This window comes from Homarus americanus, unplaced genomic scaffold, assembly GCF_018991925.1.
Source record: "Homarus americanus isolate GMGI-L3 unplaced genomic scaffold, GMGI_Hamer_2.0 scaffold48016, whole genome shotgun sequence".
NCBI classification, from domain to species: domain Eukaryota; kingdom Metazoa; phylum Arthropoda; class Malacostraca; order Decapoda; family Nephropidae; genus Homarus; species Homarus americanus.
Window position 1 is genome coordinate 3,131,195 of NW_024755055.1, and position 12,634 is coordinate 3,143,828.

At 36.5% G+C, this 12,634-nt stretch overlaps 1 protein-coding gene across 1 annotated transcript; it reads right to left on the reverse strand.

Annotated features, from left to right (window-relative positions):
• Nucleotides 1-2,294: 2,294 nt before the first annotated feature.
• On the reverse strand, nt 2,295-12,614 carry LOC121856183 (thioredoxin, mitochondrial-like). Its single transcript, XM_042351526.1, has 3 exons — nt 12,054-12,614; nt 7,202-7,325; nt 2,295-3,334 (listed from the first exon to the last, which is right to left on the reverse strand). Exons 1-3 carry the CDS (start codon nt 12,257-12,259, stop codon nt 3,218-3,220), a joined length of 447 nt encoding a protein of 148 aa, XP_042207460.1. The 5' UTR covers nt 12,260-12,614; the 3' UTR covers nt 2,295-3,217.
• Between the last annotated feature and the right edge of the window lie 20 nt (nt 12,615-12,634).

The window sequence follows — 12,634 nt, forward strand, 5'->3', positions numbered from 1 at the left end:
TTAAACAAATTCACGCCCAGGTGGCCCTTGGGCCAGCCATCCTCGTTACACGAGGGGCAACCATTATTATTTATGTATGGATGTACTGTAATGTATTAGAGTTGGGCGTTGCTAAACTCTTTGTTGATATAACTTTTTAATTTTTATTTTTACATAATTGGATGCATTTTCTGTCTCTTTACTGGTGTTAAGTGAACGGACCTCCAGTAGTACAGGTAGAGTTTCAGAGTTAAATTTGTCTCCTTATTGGTGCCAAGTGTCACTATGCCAGGAAAGACTTACCTGCTGGTGGTGTGTCACTGATGAAGGAAAGGTGTGAATGGAATGACTGACAGTTGAGATGCCTTTTATTTCCAAAGAGAATGAGTTGCCAGACACCTCCAGCCACACATTTATATTATCATCCACAATTTCTTTGTATTAAAAAAATCACCGCCTTAATCTAAACCTTCTTCAACGCATTACTAAAAACTCCCCCCGCCGTAAAAGCAAACCAAAAAAATAAATAAAACTTTATATACGTAAATATCAAGAACTTATAGGACATTACTTGACAACTCCGCTCTCAATTACCCCACAGCGACCCACCTTCCCAAACACGTCAGGAATAGCTAATGTGATATGAATATTATGATGATGTCACAGGGACGAGGCGGGGAATATTTTGAAGATTATGATGGCGAATTTTGTTCTTTGTCTTGTGTTGATTTTTGTCGTGACAATCCAAGCGTTCGATCGTGTTCATTGTAACGTAACGTAACCTACAGTATGTTACCTGTAATAACTTAATGTAGTACCACCTCTAGCCCCGAGTATATGTAGCAAGTATAATATACTAGTTTAAAGTCCTTGATATGTGGTACTACAGTCTATCCCCCCCATCCCTACAGAGATATAACCCCCCCCCCCTCCAGTGGGATTCATCAGTAAACAGAGGTCCTTGTTGGCAGTAAGTAGGCTGGCAGACACTCGGCTTCCCCACCTATAATGACCCACTGATGGCTATAACTCACCCCCACAAACTGTCAACACAAGATTTAATTAATACTATAAGATGTTAATGAATGGCAGGTAAGTGAGAATGGTGGTGGTGAGGAGAGGTAATGGTGGTGGTGAGGAGAGGTAATGGTGGTGGTGAGGAGAGGTAATGGTGGTGGTGAGGAGAGGTAGTGGTGGTGGTGAGGAGAGGTAATGGTGGTGGTGAGGAGAGGTAGTGGTGGTGGTGAAGAGAGGTAAGGGTACAGGTAGTGGTGGTGTGTGATGCTGGTCTGCACCCTAATGAAGGTCAACACACACTTGGACACCACACTTCAAAGGTCGCCACCCGCACCTAATTTGCATATAGATTAATTGATACCCTCGTCCCTTTAGGCTTAGGAGGGTCAGGTCTCACACCTGGAGTCATCGGGAATCATTACAATATTCAGTCACATTATAGATTCAGAGACCCAGATTAAAGAGTGGTGAAAAATTGTGTTTCAAGAGGAGAAGGAGGGTTATGGAATGAGAAAAAGTGTTTATCTTAGTGACAGAACAAGTAGAACTAGACTATGACTGGTGATAATGTGAGACTGTTCTTGACCATGAGCCTTAACTAGAGCAGCAAGATGTCAATTACTATCACGCTCATCTTGCACCGTCTTGTAATAAAGATTCACAAAGCCTTTCAGTAGTTATTGTCTGGGAAGGAATTTTTTATGAACAAACACACAGATATCAGGAACATTTTATAACCACTATGTCCTTAAGGAGACATAACCTCTTAACGCTCTTGTAACTTCTATTTATCAGTATCTGTAATTATGATTTTTTTTGTATTTAGTTCAGTCACTGGGTTTAAAAGTTTGAGATGAATGGCAGAGTACTGTAGAGGCACTGAGAGACCACACCTTGTGTGCAGTACTGTGACAATGATGTACAGACAAATATATCGAGGTCTTATTATTGAAGACAAACACCACAGTACAACACAAAAAATTACCTGATAATCAATGACAGAGAATGTAGGGAGAATGAAAGAATGAAAATGACAATACACTTACAGTAGCTACATATTTCTTTTGGTAAACTGTACTGTGTTATATACAGTAACAGTATCCATCAAACTATAAGAGGCCTGCTTCCTACACTGCTGTTTGGTCAAAATTTAGTGTACTGTACAATATACTGTACTGAATTACGACAAACATAAATGGCTGGGACGACCAAACATTCTTTTTTTTCACTATTGCAAGCCTTTGTTTGGCTGCAGTATACTGTACTGTACTGTATGTGGCATTAAAAGAAAAAAAACATTGATTTTTCTTAATAAGAAAACTTTTTATTTGTACAGTTCAAGACTACAATAATTACAGCTTCTGTACAGACAGACAAAGATTTTCACACAGATGCAGAGTAAAAAATATGTTAAGTACAATGTCTTGGACTGTAACATAGGCCCATCTAGTCAGTGAGAAAAGATCACTGAATCATAGACGTGTTTCATTTATTATGAATGAAGAGAGAAAAAGGTGCTATGGATGCCCAAACTGTTATGTATAATGCATAATGTAAGTGTTGTACAGTACTGTACTGTCTAGCCACAAAATTTATCAAGAAAAACCTGTAATGATAATAACTTACTTGTACAGTCATGAACAAAAGCTCTTTATACTTGAGACTCCTGTCTACTGGGAGGAGTCTCCAATTTGCTTATCTACCCACTATAGCACTGCATTACCTCATCTGGGTTTAGTAAAGTTTCAAACCGGGGTAAAAAGAACTTTTGTCCACAAAGGTACAAAGCAAAACTTGTTGAGAGAAAAGTGTAATGGTAAAATATTTATCCACAAACATACATTGCATAATGTCATGAGAAAAGTGTAATGTTAACATTCTAAATGTACATACCCACTTAGATTAAAAAAGAGTGCATAAAAATAAAGGAAGTATTTGCAGTTACAGCTTCCACAACATGCCCATATTTTCCCTGCAATCTTTCTTTGTCTACACTATACACATTATGTGCATTAACCTTGCATAATTAATCTATAGAATCACTTCTCCTCCATACAGTATCTTACAATAAAAATGTACACTTAAGAGACCAAAAGAAATAAAATGTATACAGTACCTGTATATTTAAACCTTCATTATGCCCATCTGTGATTGATATACAACTTGCATATTACCCACTAAGTTCATTACAAATTTTCCAACGATATTAATTATTTTTTATCTATTCTCCAATTAGACGATTGACGAAGGCCTCGATCCTAGATTCTTCCTGAAGTCCAACAAACTTGTCCACAACCTTACCATCTTTTACAGCCAGGACAGAAGGGACAGCAGACACCTAAAAGTAAGTGCAAATGACACACTAATATTGTAGTTAATATTATCAACAGTTAATATTATCAACACAACTTGCTTTATCAGATAAAATAAACACATCTGAAACCTTAAGCAAGTCTACAAGATTTCCCATTGATTATTAATTCCTACATTAGAGAAAAAACACACACACGATACATTCATTTTGCAATTTAATATCACTGATCAACTACCAACATGTCAAGACAGCATGAGGATCATACAAACACCAGGCTAAATCTTCTGTCTTTAGAACCACACTACAGATACCACTAGTACTAATACTCCATCTCTTGATAGTACAGTACAGGCTGTTCATTAATTATCTAACCCATTTCGAAACATAATACTACAGTAACATCAAAAACATCATATAGAACCAGAGTGTTTTATTATGCAGTGCTTGATGAGCAACCTCCAGTACAATACATAAATTATCACACACATTTTTCAAACTTAATACTACTGTATAATAATTTCAAAAACATCATACAGTACAATACTTGATAACCAACTTGTAATATTTTTTTCTCATCTTAGTAGATTTACTCATGTACAGTGTTCTATCTGTAATATTTCTGAGGTTAGTAAGATTTAAAATGAGTCAAATCTATGGAAACCCCACATTTCACTGGTAATAAGTCTGGAATCTATGAACCAAAGCCTATATCATGTTTCCCGAACATTCATCTGCCTTTATAAAATCAGTGTTGATCTAAATAGATGGTTCCAGATATTATAAAGTTGTCATGTACTATACCATCAATCTCACAGTGGAAGCTTAGTTCATATACGTAGTACAGTTCTGTTCATTTTCTTACATCAATAGTTTTAGCAATCCTTGTTTACTAAGTCACTTGTAATTTAAGTGAATATTTTACATTTATTTTGTATTTAAAGTCAAACTCGAGGCTCTGGAGACATGTAATCCACTACTCAAATAGTATCTTAAAAACAATAATGAAAAGGCTCATCATGATTGGTTAGAATAGGTGTGTACATGTCTGCTGGATGACAAGTAACTAGTCAATCAGAGAAAGTGGGTGGAGGTGGTGTAGTGTGTGGCACCTCCCCCACAGGACACTACTGTACTCACTCTCACATACAAGTTTCACTGGTGTGATCTGAATGGATACCACTGAAGGCCACTAACAAGATGTGACAAATACAGTATTGACAGTGACTTATATCATGTCCTCGACACAGGATACTTATCTCACCCACCTTAGATTTAATTATACTGATGATGAAAACAGTTACAAAATAACCTCAAATCCCTATGATTAGTGTCTAACTGCTCAGTGCCCTTCACTATGTGGCATTTGCTGGGAGATGAGGATCTCTGCTACCCAACCAGTAGAATTTCAGATATACTAAGGAGGCCAACATCCTCTGGCATTGATTATAAATTCCACCTCTCTCTAATTTTCTCAGAATTTATTTAGTACAGACATTTACTTATTTTAATCTAGATGTTTTATTAATATTCAGTTTTAAAGCACCAGAGAATTAACAACTATTAAATCACTAACATACTTTCCCTTACCTTGTTCACAGTACTGTACTCACCTTCATCAACAGCACAACTAATTTTCTCATTTAGTAAAACCATTTCATTACTCTTCTCTTTAATCTTCCATCATCCTGTTCTATATATTTATCTGCATTATCCAATACTCTCTCTCTCTCTCTCTTATAATTCTATTTAACAGTTTCAACACTTAATCTCTTCACCTCCTGTCAGGTTATTTACTGGTCGGGCAGTTGGTTTGTTACCTGGACATGTAGCTATGTTCTCTGTTACACACAACATCTCTGACGGGTCATTACAACCCTTCACAACTCTTACAACATTCACTGGCAGGTCACTACAACAGTTCAATGTCACATTCTCCAGGAGAGTTTAAAGAATGAAGTAATAAGGGTAAACCACATCTTGGAGCATGATTAGGGATGGACAACACACAACACATCTACTATGGCCATGACACAACTTAGTGAGACATGAGGATGTTTTCCTAATTCTGCCATGTAGGGATGAGTGGATCACCAAGATTAGACCCAAGCTTATTTCACCTGAGGATTTAACACCCTAATGCTACCTGCTGGGGTTAGGTCAGGTTAGGCTGTTAGGTTTGATGCTTAGGTTAGAGTAAATTAGGGTTTTAGAGGTGTTTAATCTTGAAGTGAACCAAGAGTGTTTTGCAAAACCAAGAAAAAATACTTGAACACATGTAAACTATCAAAGCCTGTACTGGACTATATAATGAGATAGAAATATGAGTTTGGTCTAAATATAACTAGACGTTACTGTCACCTCTGTAAAAGGAACAGTAACGCTCCACACTGACAATTACTCATAAAGCCACAAGACCAGAGGTTCATTTGCCTCAAGGTGAACAAGTCCCCTCCTGGATAACGGCAAAGCCCACCAGCCATTAAGACTCACACTAAAACAAAGTCGTGATTTGAACTCATCTGAAATCTTGTGTTATATCCACTTACCAAATTTGGTTAAAAGTCGTCACTACTGGTCCGCGCTATTGTGTTTACGACTCAAGGACGTACAGGTGGCAGGTGACGAGTATTATTCCAGGACGTGACATTAAAGTTACAATTACCTGAATCACACATAACAGGGCTGCCTCTCGGTGACTAAGCATTAGGTAACTTTACTTACGTCAATGAACAAATAAGTAAACTACAGTTCCTGGGTAATTTTTTGGTGATAACGAAAAAAAAAAAAGTTTCAACTCGACCTACTTGGAACAGTACCTCTTGACCTTCAGCATTCTATTATAATTAAAGATATTATGTTGATACAATAATGTTTACTGAGTACATACTGTACTACTAATAAAATATATGATGTATCTTCTACTACAAATTAAAAAAAAATTTATTGCATTAAAACAATGAATACACTGTACACCTTTGAACTTAACAATTACTTCTTTAAAATATTAAAGTAATTTTATTACTTCCCTATAAGATTTACTCTTAAACCATTAGAGTAAACATTTCAACTGTCAAAACACAACAATGTTAAAAACATTTAATGATTCCCTTCAAGAATTAAGCTAACTTAAATACCATATCAGATATTCACTAAACTTCCCTAATATCATATAACAGAAATTATTATATCACTGATGGCCAAATTATGATCATCTGTTAATAACTGGATTCATCATCAACATTTTACGGCCATTTTCCATGCTTGTGTGAGTTAGCCAAGATCACTGGACGGCAACTGTTGGGTAAAACAATAACTGAAAGCCTCCCAGCTGACCACCACAAACCCAGGGTGTCAGCCCATAAACTGTAGCAGAGACCAAGTGATGGGCACAGTTCTGGTGACCTGGTTGCCATAAGGCATGTTGAAGCCAAATTTTAGGGCTGGATGCCCTTCCTAATACTAACCCACAGAGTGGGAATAGCTGGCAAGGCAAGGTCGCAACTCCCTGGGGTATTAAATACTACCTGCGTACCTGCATAAACCTTAAAAAAAATTAAAGTTGCAGCAAGATACTTGGTGTTAAACAGGTATTCATGCCTTCAACCAGAACAGAACTAGGTAACCTGCCTAGGTACTGTACTGTATGGAGACCCCACGGGTCATTCAATGAGTTTCTTTTGCTATCCTTGGTGTATGTATTGTATACCTGCACTGTCTATATACAGCATGTATACACCCACTATCTATGTACACAGTTTGTATAACTTGATTGTCTACAAACATGCTGAACCAATGTGAACCTGTATGATAACCTTGCAGAACCAAAAAATAAGTTATACAGTACTGTATACCTGTACATATTAAAAAACATCTGTATACAGTATTACTCACCCCATAATCAAGTGCCAGGTCTGATACATCATCAATATCTACTTTTGCCAAGTGAACTTTATCTCCTTTACCCCCTATAATGGTCTCAAGACGTGGGCCAAGCAGCTTACACGGTCCGCACCACCTGTAAGTAATACACTAACTTTACTATACACATCAACCTGTGGTTTTCTACAGTATCCCTGTTACTTGCATCCACTGTAAGTAACTCCAGAAACTTTGCATCACCTGAAGATTAAACCCTGAGCTTATTTCATCTGAAGATTAATCACCCTAACACTACCTGAGGGTTAGGTTAAGTTTGGTTAGCATTAGGGTGGTTAATCTTCAGGTGAAATAAGCCGGTGGTGTTTAGTCATCAGGTGTTCCATATAAAGGTTAGGTTAGTATCAGGCTGTATAATCATCAGGTGAAATACGCTGGGATGCCTAACCTTCATGAGATCCCACTACAGATTCTATCCAGGTCATGTAAAGTACAGTACTGTACTGTACATATATACCTCACACAAGCTTCACTATGTCTCAGAGCCACATGTTGGGATCAATAGTCCTGGCAACATGGTCAATATTTCAACCTTATTCAGAGGCAGCCATACAGTGCTTCTGTGAGAAACACTGTAGAGTTTGTCAATGTTGTGCTGACCAACATTTTCTTATCCATCATGTTGGTGTTTTTAAGACCCAAGTTTACTACACTTTTCTCACATAGGCAGTAATCTCTTGCCAGTCTTTAATACTAAGCCAACATCATATTGAGGATTCTGATGATGGTATGTTTTACTCTTTTGACTGAATTATCACATGCACGAGTAGTTTTCATCTTGGATTAGTTTTTTAATAATACGTACTGTACAGACCTTCAGGGTTTGAGTATTTTACCGGTCAGTACAAATCATTTTGTATGTGAGAGCACAAATGATGTGAGACACTATTGCTACAGTGTGTGGAGATGTAAACATTTAATATTAAATATAAACTTGTATGATGAGTTTACTGAACAAAAATTAACTTAACTGAATTATGAGGGTACCGGTATGTTAACTCCAATGGTTCCTTTACAGGGTATACATATAAACTAAATCACTTGATCTTATTAAATATATGAAAGATTTATTAGTTTTGGTCAAATTATCTTTGAAAAAATCCTAATACTATACATAATCATTACTTATGAATTTATTAATTGTACTGTAGTTTATTTCTTTACCAATTTATTAATCTTAGTACTGTGAGGTAGGTCAGAACAATTGATTGATTTATGTCAGTTGCTCTTTATCTCGGTCTTACTGTAAAAAAACTCTGGTGGAGGTACAACAACAGCATGCTTGCCTCACCCCGGCATCTCAAGCTTAATCCCACCCAGGGTTGGATGGGTGTTATCTAGTGTGGCAACCAAACATGGCAGAGTTTATGTGGGTGCTGCTGCTTATTCCTGTACAAACACTGAATGTTTTAGCAGAGAATAGACCAACTGCCCAAATGACTACACAGTACAGTACAGTACAGTACAATACAATACTCCATTCACATGAGCTTTGCAACCAGGGCCTACAGATTTTATTTATGAACCTGATTGGGTGGTTGATTTTCATTATTTAATTTCTTTTCCTTATATTCTGAAATTACAAGGCCTATTAACAATTAAAGTGTTGATCTAGAATAATACCCAAAGCCGGAAACAAAGTTAGGACAGGAAACACAATAATAATGCAAAACTGTAAAAGAAAAAGTTAAGAATGATCAGCGGCATTTGCTGTTATTAAGTGCCTCGGATCTAAATAACCTGTAGTGAAATGGAATCACATGAAGATTAGACCACCAGCTTATTTCACATGATGGTTAAATATCTTAATGCTAACCTGACCTAGCCTGACCTAGCCTAGCCTAACCTGACCTGACCTAGCCTAAAGTGAGCCCCCAGGTACTTTTGGGATGTTTAATCATCAACTGAGAAAAACAGGGGGTGTCTAATCTTCATGTGATACCAATTCATTCATGTAATCTATCATCATCCTTAACCTTTCACCTTTGTTCCATCATTCAAATATTTCCTCATTATTGTTGAATATCTCTCACCTGTTGGTTTATTACACAATTAGAACTTCAGTGTCGTGTGAGTCAACAAGGTCAAAGTTCTGTCCATTCTTCTTTTTACTCGGACCAGTTACATAATAATAGTAATGAGGGAATCTACAATGTGCTACACGACCATTCAGCAGTTACGTGGCATTATTTACCGGTACTGTACCTGCACACAAGATTGGAAAACCTGAATATTACCACCCCCCCCCCCTAGCTTATTTGACCTGAAGATTAATCACCCTAGTACTATTTGGGGGGATTAGGTTAAGTTACCATCAGGGTGGTTAATATTTAGGTAAAATAAACTTTGGGGAAGACTAATCTTCAGGTGATTAAAAAAAATTATATACTAATCACAGTTTACAGCCTCGTTCGTACAAGTATTTTCTTCTTACTCTGAGAGAATGCATTACAGGAGAGAGGTACAGCACTTGAAAGGCTTAACCACGTCAATAGTTTTGTTGTTGTTGGTCACTTTCATCTGTTCAATATTATTCTGGCTAAATAAACTGATTTTTTTGTTGACTTAGTACAGGTACAGTATTTTTCTGGGGCTTCTGAAATTCCGTATTTAATGAAGAAGAAAAAAACATGAGAATATAATATCCAGTGTGATGTGTCTCTAAACGGCATTACTCTACCATATCACTCATAAAGGCAGATGAAACAAACTAACCAAACTTAACAATCTAAGATAATTTCTGGATCACCTGAAGAGTAGTTCCAACTTATTATACACCTTATAATTAACCAACCTAACCTACCCCAGGTAGCATTAGGGAGGTTAATGATAAGATGAAATAACTAGAGGGATTAATATTCATGTGATCCTTATTCTTTAGTTAGGTTTTATTGGTTGATGATGTCACCATTGGCTACTGCCCGACAGTCTCCGTGAGGCATCTTTGCTTCCTTAATTAACTTATGGGAACACCTCAATATTAGACAGCCAGCTTGTTAGATTAGGTTAGGTTAGCATTTGGGTGTTAATCATCCAGTGAAATAAACTGGTTGTGCCTGATCATCATGTGTTTGTTTGCATTTCTTTCTTTCTTTCACTTAGTTCATATCCTAAAATGAAAACTTATGTGACAGTGTACAGTAAATACTGCTAAAACTCATAGTTATGGAACAATACTGAACATGTACAGTACAGGTATCCTTTGTTTAACTATCATTCACTTCGCAAAGTATTTTGGTTTAGCGGTACAAAATTTTTCGCACCTTTTCTCGTTCAACTATTGGTCAAAATTCAGTTTATTCCTGTTCGACTCACTGGGAAAAATTCAGGAGGGAAGTTGAAAAATCTGGGGATTCTATGCTACAAGCGCACATATCAACTGTCACTTGTTTATGGTACCCGTGCACCACCTAACCCATGTACTGCTGGTGTTTACTGTCTGTCTTTTGATCACTGTCTTCCATGCTTCCCTGTTATTGTTGTGACGTACTGACCTAACACGACTCAGACAAATTTGTGATTATTACAACAAATAAATCGCGAATATCGCGTTTATTTTTTGGAATGCCCCACTAAATTCAAGTGTATTCTTTTGTTTCTCGAAGAGATCTATTAAATGGCAAGAGGAAAAAATCATTAAATGTGATGTGTGGTTAACGAAAAATTACTTATCTGAATCCTTTCTACAAAGGTTTAGAAAAAAATGGGTTAATACAATTTAAATATATAGTTTTCATCTCACGTCTGGCTGTGGCATATAATTTTACCCTACAAAAGGCGACTGTAAATCAAATGTTGCATATTCGAGGAACATATTTTAAAGCAGCAAACACTCCTGTCCTGCAAGTTTTGAATGTCTGGACTTCTATGTTATTATAAGAGTCCAGACATTTAAAAAAAATGCAGAATGTCATATACAATTAAATATCCAGTAATACATTAACAAAACAAAGAGATAATTTAATTTTGAAGGGAAGAATATTTATAGAGTAAGACTATGCTTCTCAGGAATACATGCTACCCTGTATCACATAATACTGTACAGCATTACTATAGTGCGCGGTCTACAAACATTTATCTAACCTAACCTAATCTTGTAGACCACACACTATAGTAGCACTGTATTCACAATATGAACCTTAAGAAACCTACCATAACTTAACAAAACCTAAGGTAGCATAAAGTACAGTAGCTGGTAATCTAATACATAGTACAGTATATATATTTCTTTGCTATAAAATACAAAATCCTCCTTTTGTTACAGATTAATTATTTATCTATCTTCCCTCCTGTTTTAGTGAAGAAGTACATATTTGTCAATCTGTTTATCTCTCCCTCCTGTTATTATTGAACAGACATCTATCATCACACCAAAACATTAATTTAAGCTATTAATAAGTACATGAATGTGACTACGTGAGTAGAAGAATGACAAGACAGTTGAGGACATCAGGAAGCTATCTTAACATACCTAAAACCTAGACCAAAAAATACCTGCTTACTCAAGGAGTTTCAAGGTCTTACTGATAACGGTACACATAGTATGAGAATATTCACCACGCATATTAGTTCATCTATCACTGGATTATTGTAAGTTTAGTTATAGGGATTTGGAGTTGTGGGGGATTATTGAGGAATATTACTAGAAATGTTATAAAGGTGTTTATTCAAGATGTTATTGATAACGATACTAATACTTGTCTGAGTATTGATTCCACAGTGAGTTTATATTTGGTTTATACATAAACGTTAGAGGTAGTGACATAAATGACTTACAGGTGTAGATAAAGGAATAGTATTATCTTACTGGGCATGGAAATCAACGACGACCGGAGTTGATGATTTGAGGACCCGATCAGTGAAGTCTTCCTCATCTTGTACATTAAATAAAGCTGGCATGACCGATGTCGTCCTCAACCCTCGAGTATGACCATTACTATATGAAGTTTCAGTCCTCCTCCATGTTGTTTTGTCGATATATGATGACAGTCGAGTTAAACTTCGCCTAAACATTGCGGTAGAGATAAGAAATACGTGTTGCTTACTGCTGACTGCGGGTCCTTGAGACAACTAACTGAACCCTTCCTTCTGAATACCGATAACCACTCTACCGGACTACACCGATTTAATTGCTTTTATTTAACACTGATAATTATATTTAGTGTTCCTTATATATGTAAATTAAAGTTTTATATCAAGTTATCATGTTGCAATTGCGTAAATGTAAAGGTAAATTTAACACTCAGTAAATATAAACTTCACTTTAATTTTGTGTTGAATTTGTCCAAGGCATATTTAATAAAGATGTATTGCTTTAATACTCTTCGCCAGTGATCTACTCGTTAGCCGCTTGGGCAGTCGGTCACATCTCTGTTACTCACTGTTGGC

What these genes read in the sequence shown, in the direction of transcription:
- LOC121856183 (XM_042351526.1), bottom strand. Translation starts at nt 12,259, where the DNA reads ATGTTTAGGCGAAGTTTAACTCGACTGTCATCATATATCGACAAAACA. An exon ending in GTCGTTGATTTCCATGCCCA is followed by an intron (nt 7,326 to 12,053) that starts GTAAGATAATAC and finishes TATTACTTACAG; the next exon opens with GTGGTGCGGACCGTGTAAGC. An exon ending in ACCTGGCACTTGATTATGGG is followed by an intron (nt 3,335 to 7,201) that starts GTGAGTAATACT and finishes ACTTACTTTTAG; the next exon opens with GTGTCTGCTGTCCCTTCTGT.